General features: G+C 37.8%; 1 protein-coding gene across 3 annotated transcripts in view; it reads right to left on the bottom strand.

The window, feature by feature from the left end:
* ARHGAP21 (Rho GTPase activating protein 21) overlaps positions 1-22,544 on the bottom strand; it is a 111,465-nt gene that overhangs the window by 2,795 nt on the left and 86,126 nt on the right. For all 3 annotated transcript variants that reach the window (XM_058040028.1, XM_058039879.1, XM_058039962.1), the window contains 16 exons: positions 12,030-12,188; positions 11,774-11,876; positions 11,648-11,684; positions 11,030-11,155; positions 9,976-10,260; positions 8,842-8,906; positions 8,614-8,762; positions 6,957-7,096; positions 6,713-6,868; positions 6,527-6,605; positions 5,999-6,072; positions 5,824-5,913; positions 3,756-3,881; positions 3,523-3,564; positions 3,090-3,195; positions 1,305-1,336 (listed from right to left, as the gene is read on the bottom strand). In XM_058040028.1, the coding sequence (XP_057896011.1) occupies positions 1,305-1,336; positions 3,090-3,195; positions 3,523-3,564; positions 3,756-3,881; positions 5,824-5,913; positions 5,999-6,072; positions 6,527-6,605; positions 6,713-6,868; positions 6,957-7,096; positions 8,614-8,762; positions 8,842-8,906; positions 9,976-10,260; positions 11,030-11,155; positions 11,648-11,684; positions 11,774-11,876; positions 12,030-12,188 (1,769 nt within the window). The remainder of the gene's footprint in view (positions 1-1,304; positions 1,337-3,089; positions 3,196-3,522; positions 3,565-3,755; positions 3,882-5,823; positions 5,914-5,998; positions 6,073-6,526; positions 6,606-6,712; positions 6,869-6,956; positions 7,097-8,613; positions 8,763-8,841; positions 8,907-9,975; positions 10,261-11,029; positions 11,156-11,647; positions 11,685-11,773; positions 11,877-12,029; positions 12,189-22,544) is intronic.

Genomic DNA, 22,544 nt, shown 5'->3' with positions numbered 1-22,544 from the left:
ACTATTTAGTTTTTGAGTGATTAATAAAGCAGACCCCATTACAGTAAGAAAACCTTCTCAAGACTGGCTTGCAAGTGCTTCACAGATGCCTCACAATCCCTCCTCCTTTCAAGGTCTTACCTATTCAAAAAGGCTAATTGCTCCATTTTTCAGTTCATCTTTCAGAATGAGTTTGTAAATGGTGGTACCAAATAATTACTGCCAATAAAATCAATGTTACTCATTACTAGTTTAAGTGTAGAAAATTAAAAAATAAACTTCCTTATTTTAGAGGAACTTACTCTTAAAATGGCACAGAAACACTAAAAGTACAAGACACATTATTCCAGTTTATGAATTAAAAACTATTTTCAATACTCTATCATTATCACCTTTCCTACTTAGAGCCTCACTGCTACAGGCAGTGTGATGAGGTATTCTGGAAATTGGGCTGTTTTGAGGAAATAGCTGAGCCACCAAACATCCTCACAGAGCAGCTGTGTTGGCATCTCCACAATGAACCAGAAGGATGCTCTGAGTCCTGTTCCCAGCTCCCAGGGGGCATCAGTGCCACAGCTGGAATGCAGGCCAGCACAGAGCTGTGCCACAGCCTCACTGAGGTCAGCTGGGTGCTGCCTGTCAGCCTATGCTACACACACCCAGGGTTTGAACAACAGCCCAGGAGACAAAGGCTTGTCCCCATGAGGGACAAACCACATGTGTCACATGAGGGCTTTGTCACTGAACTGGGGACTGAACCAACAGCCACGTTCCAGCCTTGTTCCCCTGTTTTGTGAGGAGTTCCTCCCCAGCACAGCAACACTTCTGAGGGAGATTCTGCAGAGCAACCTTTAACCACAGCCTTTGCTTTCCCTCTAGAGGAGGAGCTGTTACCTCCTGAAGAACAGGCTGAATTCTAGTATAAAAGTATACTTTTCTCAGTGAAACAGAGAAACATAAATTCTCTCTGTGAGTTAGTACTATGCCAACAACAGGGAGCATGCTATATACATTTAGTACATTTTTAAATATACATTTACCACTACTAAATAAGATGCAAAAAGGGGGTAAGGTAAGTGCTCACATTTGTGAGAGCTTGGAACAAAGCTGTTGCTGTGTGCAGCTGACTGCTTTGGTAGATGCAGCTAACTGCTCACAAGTCCTTTTCCACTGATTGTAACACTTCAAAAACAGGTTATGAGAAAACAGTACTCAAGAAATTCTACATAAGCTCTATAGTACACCTGCATTATCAGCTATTTAATAAAGGAAGCATCTAACAGATTCCAGAAGCTTGTAACTATATGATATAAAAAATTATTTACCTTAGATTTTGCTGAGTCACTAGTAGCTGAATCTGTGGAGAAATTAAAAAAAAATTCTGCTCAGTTCTGTACAACTTCTTAATTGTTGCTACAGACAATGCTGGACTTATGAAAAAGACAAGCACAGAACAAGATGTGAAGCAAATTAAAACCAGAACAGAGTGAATAGTCAGAGCTCACAAAGATGCAAGCTGCACCACAGAAAGCCACCGCCATGAAAGGATGCTGTGAATTGTAGGCAGAACCAGCTCAATGATAGGAATGGCAAAGGAGCCCTGTTCTTCAAAATAAAAAACAGAAATACTAATGTTTATTCGATGCTTTAAGTATACAGCCCCTGCAAAACCGCAGCTGAGAGACCTTTTCAGGATGGCACTGTGTACTCTCCTGAGATTCAGGATACACAAAGCAAAATTGGGGGTCTTTGTACAGTTGGCTTCCTAGCTACAAAATCAATGTTCTTGTAGTCATACTCTTTTTGTGAGGTTTTAAAGGAATTAAGTTGTATTTTCTGTGTAAATCCCCAATTATACATCTCTCTCCACCTCTTACTACATACAGGTAAAATTTTATTTTTAAATTGTCTAGATGTCAGCAGCTACCAGTTTTGTACTTTCCCACAAGAAGCGCTTTTATGAAATGAAAAATGGACACCATAGTTTCACTGTCTCGCAAAACCCAAGATTATACAATTATAAAGGGGGTAGGAAGGGGCTAGCACAATGACTAAAAAACATGAACTTGGGACTTTCTCCCTGGGAAGAAAGAGCTGAGCCCCCTGCCACACCCCTTTTTGACACATGGCTAATGCTTTATGACTAGAAAGACTGGTAGACCATACCATGCTATTTCTCCTCAGGGTCTGCTTCAGAGATAACAAGAAACAGCAGAAAAACTTTTAAAAAGTAGCATTGATCTGTTTAAAAGACTCTTAAAAGAAAATTTACAGCACAGATCAACTTGGGTTTTTTTCCATTTACAAGAAACGGGGGTTTCTGCAGACAAGGCAGCTACAGTGTGGGCAACAGTCCTCCTTCTTCCTACAGTTCCAGTTGTCCATCAGTGACATCACAGAATCCACTAATGACATCACCGTGTGATAGACTCCTCCCACTTCGCCTGTTACAACATCAGGACAAAGTGACTGTTTCAGTAAGTGCTGAACAACCCTTTGAAAACTGAAACAAAAGCTACAGACGAGGGATAACATTCGTGGGATACAACATGCTGGGTTAGTGCAATAGTAGAGTGAAGGGAGGAAGGGAAAAAGTCACCAAAAAAGAGCCTTTAATGCTTATCCTTAGCCACAAAAGAGGATGGCATTTATAAACAGAAGGAAACCAGCTTTAGTATAAACATACTGCAACATACTAAAGTGTCCATCACTTGACAAGAAAATATAACTCAAATTTTTGCATTCCTAACGTTGGCAAGGAGCAATATTAGAACACCACTGAAGATCAGTCTTTCTGCCATCACAACAAACCACTTTATAGCAGCGTATCTGCTTGACCTCACGATGATGATTGCATGGATACTGTGAATAAATAAAATACTATGTGCAAGCCTCATCTTTTCATGATTAAATTCCTGTTAGACAAAAAGTCTTCCAAATTGTATCATGCATGATTATCAACAATTCAAGTCTTTAAGAAATGTTAAATGATCTTTTGGAAAAAAGGAAAACATTTTATTAGTAAAAGAAAATAGGAAGAGAGAGTTACACTGAGTTAACAGAGTAGGTTATTCTAGCCTATGGATTAACACTGTCCAGGCAAGAGTTACCTGATACGTCTCCAGGAGATACTCCCGTTCTTCCAATGTTGGTGAGTAAATGATCTATGTTTGGCACTGGCTGAGATTCTACAGTGTTTTCCTCCTGAACTGCTGTCTACAGTTAATAAACAAAGATCTCTTCATCATCGTTTCACAAATAGTTCATTACGATTCAACAGCATTTAGAAAACTGCATTATTCACCTGAAGAACACGAGGAAAGCGTGTCCTATTTTCCTTTATGCTTTTAAAACAAATGCATGGCTTGCTTTTTAAAAAAAGAATAGAATTCATTACTACAAGGACTGAAAAGCTATAAAGGTGCTTCTGAAGAGCAAACCATACAGTGACATAGTAAAAAATATACAGGCATTCTAGAGGCAGCAGAAGCAGATTCTAAACTAAGGCAGTTGGAAAACAAGTATTTATGCCATAATACTTACAAGAGGTTCTTCAGCATCATCTTCTGTGAAAAACCAGTCATGCTAAAAGTTAAAATAAAGAAGGTGAAAACCCCACAGAAATTCAAAACCCAAATGTGGCACAATCAAACATAGATTTTACTGAAAGTGAGAGTTTGATGGATAAATACCAGACCCAAACTGGCCCAATGAGAGAAAAGCTGTCAGATCTGTGCACGATCTTATTTTTTCAATAATGAAATGCATCCACTTACTTTTTGGATGAGTGTTTCTACAATTTTATATTGGTCTGGCATGTGGGTAACCATGTGTGTCATGTTATCATCAGATGTCCTCACAAGTGTTGGACCAAATACTATTGCCAGGTTTCTTGGTTCCATCTAAGAAATGAAATATTTCCACATCATACATTTATAATGAGAAAACACAGTAATATAGGCTAAGTATATTAATACAACACTATTAAAATATATGAGAACCATTTAAAATAAAGACATGAAAGAGTTTTTTAAAAATACATGACTCAGATAGGATATTACACTACAACAAAACTCTCCTATATGCAGCTGCAAGAAATATACCCAACTCTTCTGCAATTGAGAATTCCAGCCTTCCTTAACCTACTGAAGCAAATGGCTCCACAAGCACAGAAAACTCAAGAACCCAGACATATTCTTTACACTTTCAGGGGGATCTTTCCTTCTTTCCTTGAAGAAACACTGCTGCTTGGAAACACTGATGTTTTCAGAATTTTTTGTTTTGTAAAAAGGCATTGATAGTTCCCCGTTTTTCTCCTGAAAACATTTATATGACACACACACAAAATTAAGCTGGTAGTCAAATACTGTATTATATCTACCAACAAAGACCCCATTCAATTTGCACCAACTTCAGAGGAGGTGGCAGAACAAACATCATGGACCCAAGACATCTATTTGTGAGACAGGCTCAGCATTGTGTGATCAGGTCACTAGTTTAGCAGTGAATTAAGTATATAACTAATGTTATATCTGTGACAAATAATTTCAAGAAACAGCAGGAGAACTTACCTTCTATTTTTGCTTACTTCTTTTAAGTTAAGAGTTTACTCTTCTGGTATAGAATAGACCAGTAATATACAGGAGGCAAAGAATTTGTGCTTACCAGAAGTAAGTTGCAAACATGACACAAGCCCCTAATGCTCTCTTGAACTGTGTCTTTTGACAAGTCACACAATTGTAACAACACCTCATTGATCTAGCCTTGTATATTCAACAATATTAACAGTATTTAACAACATTTATACAGCCCACCAAAACCATAAAACGATGGAGAAGCTTCCTTTAGGGACTGCACTTAAAAATGACATTTACTATAATTTCCTTATAATACTGTCTGTAATTTCACTAAAGTTTATAATCTGTTGAATTTTTTAAATGAACACACAAATACTTTTCTTTCATATTTAACTGGAAGGTATTATTTGCAGGACCTACCATATTCAACTGATCTTTTAAATTATTTAAGATGATTTAAATGATTTGGCCACAGGCTTTTCTATATACCATCAATTATATCAAATTTTTCCTGTACGCTGCACATTGGTAGCCAAGCTACCACGTTATCTGCCCTGAGGTAAACATCCATAAGCACACCCATATTATAAACAGCTTTGCACTCAGCTACCCCTCCCTGAGAGCTGAAAAAGGGGACACTATTATTAGCATTTACTGATGGACTACAGCATGTAGAGGAGCACTTAACACAAACCACCTAAATTACAAAAAGTTATACTTAGTGGTGGAAAAAGATCCAGTAGTGATGAACTACCACCATTTATATTATGAATCTTCCTTCTTAAAACCAGCCAAACAGCATCTATAGGTTAATCATTTAAGTAACTATAGCAAGTCCTAGTCTTAAAAATCTCAAGCATCCATAAGCCAGGCTTCAGAGAAAGCTGATGTGACAACGTCTGTCAGCAGGTTTATTCACCTGTATCCTGCCCAGGCACAGTCTTACTGGGGTCTAGATTGGATTACAGAAAAATTAGACTTGGGATAAATTTAGGATGCAAGGAGTTAAAACTGACTATCAGTCTGAATAAACTTAATTCACACTAAATGTGCATATTCTGCATGAGTACTTAGCCTATTACAAAAATTTTCTCCACATAACAACACTTCCTCATTTCATCTACAACAATAAATTATCACCTTAATCAGAAATGATCCTGCACAAAAATAATACTTGCGTATTATATTATATATTATTATATATATTATAATACATAATAATACTAATGAGACAAACCAAAATATGTTATATGTTTCTTTCTAATACCTTGTTTTTTTCTGAGTTCTCTGCTACTGTCTTCAGGTGTGCAGAAAGAAACTTGAGAGTCTCATAATGGTGTTCAGGTAAATCATGAATCTGAAACAAACAATCATTATTCAGAACACTGAACATTTAATGCTAATTTGGTAGTGCACCTACAACACAACTGATTTTAGTTTACCAGTCTCTTCAGTGTTTTCAGACGCTCAACAGGATCTTCTTTTCTATTTGCATCTATAAAATCTGCATATTTGTCTGTTAAAAAAGCAGAAATTATATAGGAGTTTTTAGATCTATATGTGTATGCATACAAACCCCCATCTGCCAGCCCCACTTCTCCCCTGAATACTAGTAACATATATAAAAGAATGACCTCTGGAAGTCATAAATTAGCCCATTATATTATAAGTGTATGTCATATTTTGTATGACAGTAGGGGAAAAAAATTAGCTTTCACTGAATACTGCAATAGCAGAAATTAAAGGTTTACTCTTTTGGTTCCATATTCATAATCCCTTCACATCACAGAAATTATATTTACACCTCTCATTCCTAAGATGATCACCATGACTCCCTACTCTTTAGGAAAGACAACATTTAATGCAGAGTGGGGATGATTTCCCTAAATTTTCTCTCAAATCATCTGAATGTTGTAAGACAACTGTTCAACTGCAATTCCTAAGACAAAACTGTAGAGAAAACAACCCACCGTTGGTGAAGAGGGGCTCTGGGAGCTTTCGGAAGAAGGATTTCAGCAAACTGCTGATCACGTTCAGGTCACGCCATTTCTACGTGTTTAAAAGAAAAGGTCAGACATGCTTTATACTCCTATGATCACAACACAACCAAAAGTTTTGGGGATTTTAATATGAAACTAGTGTGATTAAAGACTTACATCATCATGAACATCAATGTCAGTCATTCCTTTGTTGAGCTCTTCTTGCATACTTGAGATGGCAGCATTATTTCCAGGCACTCTGTAAATACCTGTGTACTCAAGACCTCTTTCTTCAACCAGTTTGCAGCATATATCAACAATCAGTGGAATATACTGAAAAAAAAAGAAGAGTTCTATAGATAAGTAAGTGATTTAAAAGGTATTTTACATTCCCAATGAAAGAAAAATTCTACTTCCATACTTTGTTGGTATGAGCTGGAGGACAGTCATCAAGTCTAACACCAAATGTTCCAACAGCAGAAGGCTTCTTTTCAAATGTCTTCCTCATAATGCTTGGAATGCCCCTCCATGTCCCTTTGTCTTTTGGTGGGCTTGTCTCATCTTTTTGTTGTTAGGACAGTGGAAAAAAAAGAAAATAAAGAAGAAAAATAAGAAGATTTATGCCACTAAACCAACTGTAAATACAGGTAACAGATTTGCAAAGAGCAAGTGATACCTGCTGCGTTTTCAGCTTTTACCAGCCTGGCTTTATGCAACAACTCATTAAACATTAATCTGTCTTAAACACAACTTCTGTTCCTCTTCTGTGGTTCAAAAGATAAATCTGAACATACTCACACCCTGGACTTAGAAAAGCAAGGAGCCGGATGCTACTGTGGCATTTTATCATTCTAAGACTAAAAGCAGATAAACTACTAAATTTAAACTTGATATTTATATAAACTACTAAAATTTTTAAAAATTGAAATCTACATTTATTATCACAACACTATGTCTCCATGGAATCACACTGCTGCACGAAATACCCATCAGACTCTAGAGCCATGCTCACACTTGTGCAGACTTACTCATTCTTCAGAAATTATCAGATTTTAGTCACTCCTAAGTAATTCCAAACATTACTCACTTCAAATATTCTCTATCCAAAAATCAGATTAAAAGTTCAGTTGCTCTGTTTACATCTCCTATAGAATTCTTGTAACAAACTGCAATTCCCATTTATCTTGCACTGCAAGTCATCTAACACAATAAGTACTTCTTTCTTATTTCTGGAGATATTCTTTCAGTAGATTTGAGGTTTACCCAACATGTGCCATTTAGTTACATGTGTAGCTTTGCAGAAACAAAGAGACATTTTTTGGCAACAAAAACCAGAATTCATCGACAGCTTAAATTCAAGACTGAATCACTCCAAAGTGGTTGATCAAAAGTGGTTGCTTATCCAGTTGCCTGAATTTGTACACAATGTTTTTTAAACAACAATCTGATGTGAAGTACTATATGTCTACACACTATGTGGCGAAAAAAAAGTAAAATAAAAGAAAAAGAGAATAAAAAAGAATAGATAGTGACATTTTTTGATGGAGCTCAGATACTGATTCAAGTCTGCAGTGCCAGCTCATCATACTTTTTTAGAACTCAGGAGGCATTAATTTTGTTCTGGAAAAAATAATACAAGTTCACTCCTGTGTTTTAAAAATTAAGACAAAAAAAAAATCTTTTCTATACTTTGGAAGCACTTTAGTGGAAAAATTTACCTTATCAGTTCTGAGTCAGCAGGAGACAGAAGTATGAATTACACACATAATTATTTCCAAAGATTGGCAAAATTTTGCTCTCAAGAAGCTTAACACCTGTGTTTACTACTGTTAGCCCGACATAGAGCTGAAGGAAAAAAATCCATAAAAACTTTTTGAGAGGGAAGTAAAATAAAAGTTTCAGGATCTGAGATTAAGTAGTTCCTAGAAATGAGCAATTAAAGCTGAAGCTTAAAACCCCTGGGCTAATACTTGCTTTGCATCTGTATATTAATGAATTCAAAAATATCTGAGAAGGGCACTTAGATGGCCTTGCACTGGGGCAGAAGGGAACTACAGAAATACACAAAACATACAGACCTTTAGTGAGAAGCTTCCTTTCTGTCTCATCCTTAGGAGAATGTGGACTCTGAGTCCTCTGTTCTGCTTTAGTTCCAAGTAGAGTCTGTCTGATACTCAGACTCTGGCGAGGTGTTTTGGGAGATGGTTCTGTTTTGCTGCTTGAAGAACTGAACAAGAGAGGCTACTTCAGTTGAAAGAAACTAAATAAAAACTCTACAAAGACCACTGGCACCATAATTCACCCACCTCATCATTGTACTGTACTCTTTAATCCTTCGACTAATTAGATCTCTACTAGTAACACCAGTATCCTAGAAAATAAATTGAGAAATACTTTATAATCTAACAAAATAGAAAAAAAATCCTTTCAGAATATGATTAACTCTTCTGGTAACCAAATAAGTATAGAATTCAACAATTCAGTCCACTTTAAAAAAACCCAAACCAAACATCCTAAGAGGCAGTTCCTGAGAACAGTAAAGACCAAACACTGAAAACAACAAGGAAAATGAAAGTGAGTAATTACAAAGCAAGTACTGGTATTTACAGGGTTTTTTTTCAAAGCAGTATGATCTAATTAACACCTCTTAAACTGAAAGTAAGTTTAAACAGAAAAAATGCAAGCATATGCATATTGCTACTCAAAATAATCTAATCCTGTGTGCATAGTACTTAGAGAACTAATTGCTACTACAAATACAGCTGAAAAAGACATGAATTCAAATCTGCTTTTTGTTCTCTCTGTGTAATATTTTGAATAATTATTTTGAATCTGAGTAGATGTGCATGACCACAGACATAAAAATATTCCTCTGTTGCTCATCACTGCAATGAAAACACATTGAACAATATTGGGACAGATATTGATACCTTATGTACAACAGCAGCTATTTGCCTTTGGCAATAAGCATTGACTTAATTAACAGAAACATCAGCTTTTAATCAGAGAAGCAGGCTTCTTCAAAGTTTCATTCTTTAACTACTGAGAAACTCTTCAAAGGGTACTACTGCAGACACTGCAATGCAAGTCTGAAGGGGGACCACACTGGTCCTAAATCTGCAATTATCTTTTTAAAAAGCTTAGGTGTTTTTGGCAGATCCGTTTACTATAAAGTGTATCTTTAGTTAAATCAGCAACAGCATTAACTAATGTATTTCAAACATCTGTTTTCTGAATTTGATTCCATTGACTTTTTTAAACTCTGTTAATTTACTCAGTACCCTTCCTTTCACCTCATTTTCTTTTATGTTCCAGTTAAAACCTGGTCAACTGGTTAATTAAAAGTTAATTCTTCTGTTCAAGTATTAATTACAAGAAAACACAATACATTTTTAATTAAAATGCAAAAACTACAACTTCTGCTTTAAATATAAAATCACCTCGTCATTTAAGTTGCTGTTGTCTTGTATTGCTTTAATCCACGCTAACATATTATCTCTGTCCTCAGCCTGAAACAGATACTCGCGGTCTGATGTGGTGAGTCTGAACACATTCTTCCTCTTGGTTTCACAGTACGAGATGTCTATCAAGCAGGCATTGATGCTTATAGGTTGTTCTTCCTCAGAGAGGGTCACTTGTTCCTTTTTATCCTTGTACAAATACAGGGAATGACCTCGAAGAACAACATACAGTTGCTTCCATGGCCGAATGCTCCCACCAACTCGCTGAAAAACAGCAACAAGGTGTCAGATTGCTTACTGGTTACAGTGCCCCTTTCTGGATTGCAAAACTACCTCCAGAAGTTTTACAAAGAAAAGCTATCCACCTGTCAGAATGACTACACAAAGTGGGATTCACTCGTGCTCTCCATGAGAGGAGTGAATTGTTCCATAACCTGCCCTCCCAGACCACCCACTGAGTGTGAGTTCACATGTGACAGCAGGTAAGAAACAGAATGAGACCATTTCTGGTCCGGTGTTTAGGGAACTCTTGCCCATGCCTTTTAAACTGCCTCCAAGTCAGAATGGCATTTTCACACCATGACAATTCCACACACCCAATTTTCCCTAAGCATCAGTCTATATTGGTGCAGCAGGTTAATTTGAACTCAACTCCACAACATTCACAAAAATTACAACTTTTTTCATTATCAGAAGAGAGGGGAAAAGTGCAACTACACCTGCCAAGGGACTGCTTCCTATTATTTATTTAGTCATTAGAAATTAGTTTACTTCAAGCGATGCTTTGAAATGTAAAATTAAAATTAAAATTTTGAAATAATTAAAAATAAAAAGTCTGGAAAGCAGTATGTAGACAAAGCTGAGGAATTTACTGAAGTCAATTTCTAACAGATCTAAAATTTTTATGTTCTTATTGATATTATACCCTCCAAAAAAATAAGAAAACCTAAACTGGAAGGCCTGAAGTTTCTTATCTTAGTTTGCCACCAGCTTGGCATTTGTCCTAGGTTAAAACCCCAAACATGACAGGTACCTTTCCTTTGTCTGTAAAAAGCTGTCGAAAATGGAGCCATCCTTCTTTGGAGGCATCACCAAACACCTCTGAAGAAGAATCTTTCCGGGAACCAGAGTCTTCTGAAGATTTCTGGCTGTCTGGGACCTAGGGCAAACATCACAGAAAGAATTCCACAGTGTAATTCTATAGGCATTTGCCTACAGTTCCTACATTCAAAATGTTTCTCAGTTTAAAAATGTCCCCAGGAATATAGTCCCAGCCAAACAATTTCTGAAGTTTACACACAACAATAGTGTGTAAACTTGCACATGCCTTACACATGCCAAGAATACTTTGAGAAACTCCACAAATCTTAGACTCTCATTAGTGAGTTTTCACAAAAAGCCACCATGTTTAATATGCTTTGTTTACAGAGAATGAGGAAAATGAAAATCAAGGACCATGTGACGGGTCCAGGGAAAAGAGACCATGTTTACTTTTATGATGCATACATCAGCAACTTGATCAGTAGCAATTCCAATAAACTTCCTGTCTGTTTAGCACATCACTTCATAAAACAGACCTGTACAATTCAAACCATTTATCACAGCAGTATGGGTAATGTTTAGGAGTTGTTATACATATATATTTACCTACCTTAATCCCCTTTAAACTAGACACATGCTTAATGGATCTGTAGGAAGAAAAACAAATGTTAAAATGAGATTTTAAACACTTAAAAAAACAGATGTCCAAATTAAGTTAATTTTTCCATGAACTCACGATTTTCCCTCTTCTCTGTAGTCATCCAGTCCTTCATCATATGACTTTGATCTCTCTGTTTTTGTAGCAGGCTGGCTATCCAGGACACTAGGCCGGATGGATTCTACAAAGAAATACATATTTTTGAGTATGCAGGAACTTGAATTTATTTTTGTGATTTATTTCAAGCAATGAAGTGTCTACAATTTTCACTCCTGATTTCCAGAGTGTGAAAGGAAAAAAGTTGCAAGAGAACAAGAATGAAATCAACGCTCACCATGATCATGTGAAAGTTGTCGCCGAATTAAAGGGATTGGAGATGTAGGACTGGGAGGAACAGCTGTTATAGCTGGTGCTTGAGAAGCAGATGCAGAAATAACAGCAGAAGCAGGAATGTGTGCAATATCATGGTCAATACTAGGACTAGTCGGTTCATCTATAAAGGTAATATGCCATATATTAACATATTAAATGCATTAATCAAATGCTCAAATCAAATAGCTGTCTGAACTTCTCATTACTGGGATATCAGATATCTTAAACATGAAGTCATTCTAACAAACAAAAGGGTCCATTTAATTCACACTGTCAAATGTACTCTTTTTTTCATTAAGAGAAGCTTGTTTAATTTCATAGGGATGATAATTGTACATTAGAGATAAAGGCAAAAAAAATCAATTTTGCTGTGTGCAAAAGAAACAGGAATTATTTGGTAATCTCTCAATATTATTTGCAAGTAGAGATTTTTGTTTGCATGCATAAGCAAAACCCACACGCATTGTATCAGTAAGTTTGAGCTCAAGAGACAGACATCTACAATAAAACAGGGGCAGACTATCAAAAGCCATTTGATTTACAGTGTTCAAATAAAACAGTCAAGTTACAAGCAAACAAAAAAAGCATTTTAAACAGCTGTCTAGCATTCAAAGAACCAATCCCCCCATCCTCAGTACATTCAAATAAAGAAGCAAGTACTCAGAGCTTTAAAAGATGGGACTATTACATACCAATCAGTTCTTCCACTAATTGTTCATAGAAACGACTGCATGCCATACATGCCCAGCACCTCTCAGTCTCAATAGCCACAAGGGTCATCATGAAAGATTCCAAAAAGCTTTAAATATTCTGGTATTTAACATGTTCTTTATAAGATGGAAGAAGCCAAAAGATGCATTTTCCATCATTTTGAGAAAAGAGCCATAACATCTTCTAGAGCACATTGCTAGCACTAAAAAAATCATTCTACTTCACCCTCTGGTAGAGAGAAAGGGATGGAAAAGAAAAAGAATCACGAGCAGGGGCTGAACTGTACTGCTGTAATGAATATGAATGTACTCTAGGTGCTAAGAATTGTAATATGCAGAGCTACTGAAAAGCCTATTGAAACCAATGAACACTCACAGACAGAGGTTTATTCTTTGCTTTGTGCGAACACAACTGCGTGTGCTGCATTGTGCTGTTCCAACAGTCACTAACAGTTCTGTTAAGGCAGCACTTGTACCATCAAAATTTGGCAATGTACAGAACAAGGCAATAAACAAAGTACAGGATAGTTTAGCAGTAACATGCCTCTAAATTGTCTGGTGTGAAAAATATAATAACTTTAAAAGTTTAAAAAGTGTATCCCAAAAAACCCGGCTGCAAACTAGAAATTTTAATAAAAAGGAAAAGCAACAGAATTCACACTGAACCCTGATGCTACAATTAAAAAATCTCCATGTTTTACTTCCATCCAAAGTGATAAATTAGAAGCATTTACAGATGACTTCACGACAACAACTAGGACACAGGAAAAAGCTCAGCTGTACTTCAATTTCAAACCTACAACAGCTCAATTTCCTATTTTTTTTAATGTGCTGAGCTTCCCTGAAACTAATGTTGACTAAGGAATATAATCACTCAATCACTGCGCAATTGATTGAGTTATACCACGCAGACTGAAAGTGCTCAGGTTAAAGTTATTTATGTTAACAGACATATCTCAAATGTCATAGTCTCTACTCCCAAAAGTTATAAAAATACTGGCACTTGAAATAGATCTGTGCGAGCTGCAAACACAAACATGTCTGGCAGCACTACAGCATTTCCCACAACACTTAAATCCAAGAATTCAGATGAGGAAGAACAGTTTGTAAGTCTCTGAAAGCAACAATAATTATTCAAATCATTATTACTTCACAGTGGATCTAATTTGCAGATGAATCAAAATTAAAGTTGTTTTAGAAATATGCAAACTTTAGAGGAACTGCAAATGACATTGGTATAGGAGAGGCATAACTATTCAGCCCCAGAAGAGGCTGAAGGTCAGCCAGCAAGCTTTTATGTAATATAAAGTGATGATAGTCTAAATCATGGCATACACCATAGGAGTTTCTGCCTGTTAATTCAATGTACTAGTAAATGCCACTGCTGCTGTCCAGTAAGAAACAAAATCCAAACAACCACACATATTCCTTGTATTCTGATCTTTCTTTCAAGTGCTTGCAATATTTGTTAACCTTTTCAGTTTCCTTGACTGACATATTTGCACCCCAAAACTCCTCACACAGCATGTGAATGGATGTGTTCAGCTCACCCATCAATGAAATGACTGTGTCCAAAAAGCAGTGAAGTGCACAGAACAAACAAGTCAGAAGAGAAACCACAGAAAATAATTCTCTTTCAGTTTGCTACCTCAAATTACTGGCATCTCTTTAAATATTTGCAACAAAAAGGTCAAAGACTCCATGGAAAAGATTATTCTGGGAGGTACTGAAAAACACCTGGAGGACAATGCAGTCATTGGTCAGAGCCAGCACAGCTTCATGGAGGAAAGTCCTGCTTGTCAAACTGATCTCATTCTATAACCCACTGATCTAGGAAAGCCAGCAGATGAAGCCTTTGGGACTTCAGCAAAGCTTTTGATACTGTCTCTCACAGCGTCCTTCTGGAGAAAGCATCCTGCTCACAGCTGGACAGCCCTGTTACACAATGGGTGACCAGCTGGATCATGGGCACCAAGGGTTACAGTGAATGGGGTGACCCCAGACTGGTGACCTGCCACTGATGGGGTTCCACAAGGATCCATCCTCAGCCCAGTTCTCCTCCACATCTTCATTTTAATCACCCGGACACAGGACTCAAAGTAATACCATGAAACTTTGCTAACAATATTAAATTGTCAACTCCTGTCAAGGGCAGAGAGACCACTGACAAGTCAGAAAGCTGAGCAACCATATAAAGTTCAACAAGGGCAAGTGCCAGATTATTCACCTGGGATGGGGCAGCCCTGGTGGTGTGTAGAGACTGGAGAGCAGTGCCACAGAAAGGGACCTGGGGGCCTGGTCCATGGCAAGCTGAACCTGAGCCAGCAGTGCCCTGGGGCCAGGAGGGCCAACCCTGTCCTGGGGGCATCAGGCACAGCATGGCCAGCAGGGCAAGGCAGGGATTGTCCTGCTCTGTTCTGCCCTGGGGCACTGGGGGCAGTTCTGAGTGCCATAATGTAAGAAAGAGATTAAACTGTTGGAGAGCATCCAAAGGAGGGCCACAAGGATGGTAAAGGGTCTGGAGGGGAGCTGTCTGAGGTCCCTTGGTCTGTCCAGCCTGGAGAAGGGGAGGCTGAGGGGAGACCTCATTGTGGCCTTCAACATCCTCACAAGAAGAGGGGGAGACACTGATCTCTTCTTTACTCTTGTGACCAGTGACAGGACTCAAGGAAATAGCACAAAGCTGAGTCAGGAGAGGTTTAGGTGGGATATCTGGAAAAGGTTCTTCACCCAGAGGGTTGCTGGGCACTGGAACAGCTCCCTAGGGAAGTGGTCACAGCACAAAGCCTGATTTGGAAGAGTTTGGACAATGCTCTTGGGCTCATGGTACGATTCTTGGGGTGTCTTGCACAAGGCCAGGAGTTAGATTCTGTTATTCCAGGACTACTTTATGTTATACTTTTCAAATACAATCTGTTCTGCATTTTTAACTATGAAGTGACACAAGAGATTGGCCATCAGAACCAGCACAGTGACAGAGCCTCTCTGGCCAAGGGGGCGATGTCACTTGCGTTTGCACGAGAGTGCAAGCAGTCAACAGTTGCAACTAATGATTTTCAGGAAGAGCCCTAAAACACAAAAACATGTATGGGGGTAAGACACTGAAAACTTGTAACACAACACAGCTCCAACTGACTGATCCTCTGGCTAAGGCACAGAGACATTTGTGTTTCACAGTAGGCTTGTACTGCCATGCAGCTGGAGGCTGGGGACCTACAAAGATAGAGAGCATCTGCACACAATGTAGGTGAGGTGAAAAAAACCTGATACAGACAAGTTTTATACAGAATGGGTTCAGAGGCAGAACCAGATTTCAAAACTGAGAATTCCATGGGCAAGAAAGCACGACTAACAGGACATACTATCCCCACTATGTGAATGAATAAGTAAGTATTAACCAATTTATCAGCTACTCAAAGAAACTGACACAAAATCACTGAAAAAAACCCACAGATCTGTATTATAACCTATTAAGCTGCAACAATACAATTTTATCATGATTAGTATAGCATTCCATGTGTTTGTTTAGCCCATCTCCTGAGCAGTCCCTTAAACATTAAGGTTTGGAAGGAACAACCGGAACACAAAAGGGGGCACATTTTGAGAGCCTCAAATGTAAGTTAAATGAATCACAGAATTATTCAGGTGGAAGCAAGCCTTGGAAGGGCTCTTAGGCTCACATTCTCCAAAGGCAGTGATAATGCTGAATTCAGACCATATTTGTGAAGGCTCTTACCCAATAAGTGCCAAATAGAGGGGGAGATCTCCCTCAGTATTCTGGTTGTGTTCTTTCTTATTGATACAGACTAGGAGAGTCTAAGGCTAGTGTTGCCAAACTTAATAAGCATCTCCTATCTCCTCTCAAGATCATGGACATGAAACAAGATGGTCCTGAAGAACATCACTTGTAACCAGCCTTCAGGCTGAACATGAACACTTAGGCACCACCTCAGTGGGTTGCATGGACAGGTATGGGCTGAGCTGCACTGGAGCTGTTGTAAGAGCACCCTTTTTATCCAAGCTGGTAGTGATTGTGGGGTTTGGTTTGTTTGTTGTCGAGCTTTGGCTGCTTGGTGGTTTCTTTTTTTTGTGGTGGTGGGAAAGCAAGGGAGAGAGGTGTTTAAGGAAGCTGTTTAGTTAACTGAATCATACACACATGGGAAACAAATTCACAGAGAGACTTTAATACAGCTACCAGCAGGGATGCTTTAATAGGGATTATTCACAGAGAAAGGTGATTCCTCCTCCAATCCATACAGATTCAGTTTGCCAAAGCTTTTCTTCACTGGTAACAAAAAAATTACTGGAAAAAAAACTAGCTTATAAAGGCTAAAATCATTCTTCACATGTATTCCCCTCCAGGCATGGCAGTCTTGCAAGCAATATTTCAATACCTCAGAAGGCCTTAGGAACAAACAGTGTTATTTAGTAAATGTTTTGCAGACCACGTTACTATTTGAAACACTAATTGGGCATCTCAATTTAAACAAACAATGTGAATATGTGGCCACAAAGCTTAATTCAACAAGTATGTATTTTATCAAAGACTACCTGATTTAAAGTTTCAGATCATAAAAATTTAACAGCTGTGTAGTAATATACGCTTAAAAACAGCTTTACGTGTCCCATGAAGAGTGTTGAGACAGCATGCACTCCCAGAAACAAAAAAAGTTATCCAACATATAATTTCCCAAAATGCATGCATTGAAGGAGATAAATGTATTTTAATATTACTGGCTTTCTGACAACTATACCAAATTCTTGGATTGGGTATTTGTTTATAAATGCTCCTGTAGTATTTAATGCAATTTTGGTTACTCAGATCTTGTGTAAATGTATCAGTGATCGATTGTAAAAAGCCCAGCCTTCCACAGAAAGCTAGAGGTAGCTCATGCTGCTGTCTGCAAAGCACAGGGCTAAAAGAGTCATTAAAAACATTATTTTCATTCAACTGAGCCACAGATGTCAAGGTTCCTTATAGACTGAGATGGCATCTACCTGACAGCCATTACAGTATTTTCATAACTGCCTCTCTAGTTCTTCGATAGTTCACTTGAACAACAGTCTGTGGCTCTGGGATGTAATTTAAGGATGAATCTTACATGTCATATTAATTTGCTTATGTAACAAAAAAAGGAACAAACTATCAAGTACTCATTAGTAGAATTAAATAAACTCTAATCATCTCTTTATGGAAGGACTGACAGGATGTGCCAGTGACCCTGCAGCAGGACTGACTTTAGAGGCACTGCCTTACTGAATTTCAGCCCTTTGTCTACAACTGTTTTGCACTCCACATCCTTGGCCTGTCCAAGTACTCCACAGTACATGATACCACAACAGGCTCTGCATCTTCATGATGCACCAACAATACTCTACTCTGAAGTATTCTTCCTAAATGCAGTAGGTAAAAGCTTTAATGTCTAATACACCTTCTGTGCCTCTCAGGTTAGATTTGCTTCAGCTTGCTACAGGCAGCACTTCCTTTAAAGTACACACATGTGCACTGATGTCCCTCCCTTAAACTCAACAGCAGGCAGGACAAAAACATGGAGAAAAGGCTGCTGAGGCACAAGTGGAGCAAGGGACAGCACAGCAGGGGGACAGAGACTGCAGGGAAGTGGCACCAGTGAGAAGAATGAGGAAAGGAAGGACAGAGCATGGACAAGATAACACAGATTAGGAAAAAGATCCTCATCCACACACAGGCAAGGAAATAAAAAAAAAAGGTCTGTCACCAAGAAACCCCAGAAGAAGCTGCCAATAAGGTAAACACAGACACACTAATGTAGGGCATTGTTCTTAAAAGCCTGTCAGGAAGACAATAAATAAAAACACCATGTATACAACTTCAGCAGTAGTGAGAAGGCCAGAAACAATCAACAAACAAAAACAAATTGTTGAATCAAAAGTAAACTACATTGAATTAACTCTGCTATCATACAAGACAGCACAAAGGACTAATAAATTCCCCACAGCAGTAACTTCTTGTTTAAAATTCTGCAGTAAAAACTGCTGCATCTTATAATTCAGTCTGCAAGGTTAAAAGCTCCCTTATGTATTGACTTCCAAGGCTTTAATAACTGATTTGAAAAAAAGATAACTCTATTGCCTGGATTCCTCATGATCTGTTACTTCATTTTTTTCAAAAAAGAATCTTGAAAAATATGGGTTTTTTTGCTACTTTTTAAGTACTTCCAGCACTAATTGTCTTTACAAAGAACTTCATATATCTACTTTACGTAATTATCCTCATGTGGCCAAAATAATAGAATGGAAACATGTCTGCATGCTGAGCACATTCATGGCTCTAAGCCCCAGAAACACATGACTGGAACAAGCTTCCTGAATCATCAAATCCAGTCCTCTGCTAATGCACTCATGTAAATACTATGTTTGTTACACTGACTATGTTTCACACAAACAGAAAAGGCTTCCCAAGGTTATTCTTCATGTCAGACTATGGTGAAAACTGTATCTATGGAGGTCTATTGTTTATTTCAGTGTCAAACAAAAGTTTAACTATCTTTCTACACAAAGCAATTCTAAAGGTTCCTGCTTGCCACGTTACCCCATCACACCAAAAAGTACAATTCTCAGTATATTTTTTGTGCCAAGAAACCCCACAGCATTCCTTTACTACCTACAATTTTGAAGTTATAATGATACACTGAGGATGATGTATGATTTGAAATTATTACTCACTATCAAGCAAATCTGATGTTTCTACTCAATTAAAACTTTTCTAGATGTTAGGAATTATTGCTCCCAATTTTAAGTTTTAATTAAAAAAATATTTTTGAGTTACAGAAGCATTTAAATGGTATTTAAAAAGCTAACTTGTAATGTTGTGTTTTGGCCACTATACTTTAGAATACCACGACAATTTAAAAACTGTTCTTTGGATAAGAAACACTGAAATGCTCAGCCTGGAGCAACAGCAATTTGGCAGGCCACACTGTAAAACCCTGGAAAAAAATACAAGACTGATGCTTATCTTAGAAACACTGATGACATGTTAAAAGCTGTTCCAATGCTATCACGATAATAATGGAAGAAACAGCCCTCAAAAATGAACATTTGTCAGCCCTAATCTCTACTGCAATTGCACTTCTATTTTCATAGTTTGGAATAGCTAGGCAGTAACTTGTAGAAAAGAAAATTATCACAATAGCTGAAGATTTTCATCTTGACTGCCAGCAGTTTTGCCTTAAAACACAGCATATCAGCCATCAGTATTCAGCCACCATTTGTCCTGAAGAAATCCACACATTTTGAGTTGATGAACCACTATCTCTGCTGGAGAAGTCCAAGGTTTTTAGCTTCTCTCTCCTCATAAGGAGAAAATAGAATGAGTACATTCTTTCAACTGCTTCCTTTCTGCTTACGAGAATGTTTCTGCTTGCTTCCCCAAACTGTCTATTTCTACCATCATAACCTTTTTTCACAGCATGTTGTGCAACCATATAAATTTATTTTCTTATTTCAATTGCATTCAATGTATTCACATTGTCATCTTCCAAACCCCAGCAGCCTGCAGAGAGAGGCATTAAGATGTAGGGGGAGGATAGGAAAAGTATGGCACATAATCCACTAAGACAAGACAGTAAAGTCTTTACACTCTCCAAAAAGTACTTGGAGTACTTTTTTACATTACCTAGGATTTAAAGGTAATTATTGATAAGGTAAAGCTATACACCCCTACTTCCAGCACTAATGAAGATAAATGCAATCACATGTATAATACAGTTGCCTGAAAAGCTTAATTAATTGTATGGTTAGGTGGTTTAGAATGTTTCAACTCCTAATTTCTTAATTAATATACTTTAAAAAAATATGCAGTAACAACAAGAACAACATAAAAGAAAAATAAAAACAGGGTTGAGCAGAACTCACTGGAAGCCAGGTAAATTTACCCTATCTGCTAATCACCAAGTACCCAAGTACTTTTATTTATGACATGTTTGTAAAAAAAAACAGGTCATGAAATACAAAAAAACACAACAAAACAAAAAAAAACTCAAACAAACAAAAAACAGCATCAAACCCCACAAAAACAAAACAAACCCACCCCCACCCCCCAAAAAAAATCACAAAAACCAAAATCCCCCCCAAACTTTTTGGTTTTGAAAATGAGCATGAAGATCAGCTTTTAAATCAGGGTGAACAGCAGAGTGTGTCTGATTACCAGCACCGAAATTGCTGTGGTGGGTTGCCTGCACTAAGGCCAGAAGAAACAGAGGGATTTATTGTAAGGGTGGTGAGGCACTGCAACAGGTTCCCCAGAGAAGCTGTGCCCATCCCATTCCTGGAAGTGTCCAAGGCCAGTTTGAAGGAGGCTCTGAGCAACCCAGTGGAAGGTGTTTCCACTGATGTCAGGGGACTGGAACCAGATGGTCCTTAGGGACCCTTTCAACCCACTAAATTGTGAATTTAGTCAACAGGAGACATATTTTAGAACAACATAGACAAACACTAAGGGAATAAATACCATGTAGTTTCAACTGTGAAATCCCTGGCAAATCTGTCTTTGAATCAATACAGGGGATTGGATAAGAAAATTTTACTGCAATACAGAAGAGAATAGAGAAATATATGGTACACTTAACATCACATTTGGCTCAGAGATATTTTAAAGTGCAAATAGCGGGAGAATAGAAAGTACCAAGATTAAGTATCACACACCCTTGTCCTGTTCTTATACCTTTCCTAACATATGAGTTTCAGTCAGGGGGAGAACACTCATCTAATTTTTACAATATTTTTATGCTATCAAAGTCTGGTCAGATATTTTTATCTGTTAATTCTCCCTCAGTTATTCACAAATTAATAGTGGAATGAAGTCACCTAAAATTTTTCTGGGGTAAGCATGTGCTAAATATTTTCAAAATGGGATCACACCTTTAAGGAAGAATCTTTGTACTTATGTAATGGTACTGTATAAGGAAAAACTCTATAATAGGATGGCTATGAACTTGATTTTATTTTAAAATAATTTTGAACTTCAAGATGACATTTAGGTTAAGGTTTTTAAACATATCTGTTTAAAACTAATTTTCATGTGACAGGCCTCTGCAAAGCTGGAAAGAACATCCACCCAGTAGCAATGGCCAAAGCAAGCTGGCCTGACAGCTGCACATGCTGCCATCAGCTTAAGCATTGAAGCAGCAACCCCATTTCTCTCCAGTGGGAAGTTCATGCAACTCAATATGGGGGTTGGATTAACCTCTTTTTTATTTCTTTCTACGCTACACTAAATACTGCAAAAAGCAAAAAATATTTTCAACCTTGCTGCAAATCTCAGACATGCATATTAGAAATTTATGTCTATGAAATGTATTAAAATAACTATATTCTGAATCAACATTTTCTCAACAAAGTTACAAAACCCATAAAATGGTTTGGGTTGGAAGGGACCTAAGCCCCTTGCTGTGGGCAGGACACCTTCCACTAGACCAGGTTGCTCAGAGACCCACCCAGCCAGATCTTAAATACTTCCAGAAACAGGGCATCCACAGCTTCTCTGGGCAACCTGTTTCAGTGTTTCACCACCCTCACAGTAAAGAACTTCCTCCTAACATTTTATCAATTTAAATAATCCATTGCCCCTTGTCCTTTCACTACACATTCTTGCAAAAAGTTTCTCTCCATCTTTCTTGCAGGCTCCCTTCAGGAGGAAGGCCACAATTACAGCACCCCAAAGCCTTCTCTTCTCCTGGCTGAACAATCCCAATTCTCTCAGCCTTTCCGCATAGGAAAGGTGCTTC

The sequence above is a fragment of the Melospiza georgiana genome, chromosome 1 (assembly GCF_028018845.1).
Source record: "Melospiza georgiana isolate bMelGeo1 chromosome 1, bMelGeo1.pri, whole genome shotgun sequence".
Classification (NCBI taxonomy): domain Eukaryota; kingdom Metazoa; phylum Chordata; class Aves; order Passeriformes; family Passerellidae; genus Melospiza; species Melospiza georgiana.
The sequence above is the reverse complement of the archived record's forward strand: the minus strand, read 5'-3'. Positions and strand labels throughout refer to the sequence as shown.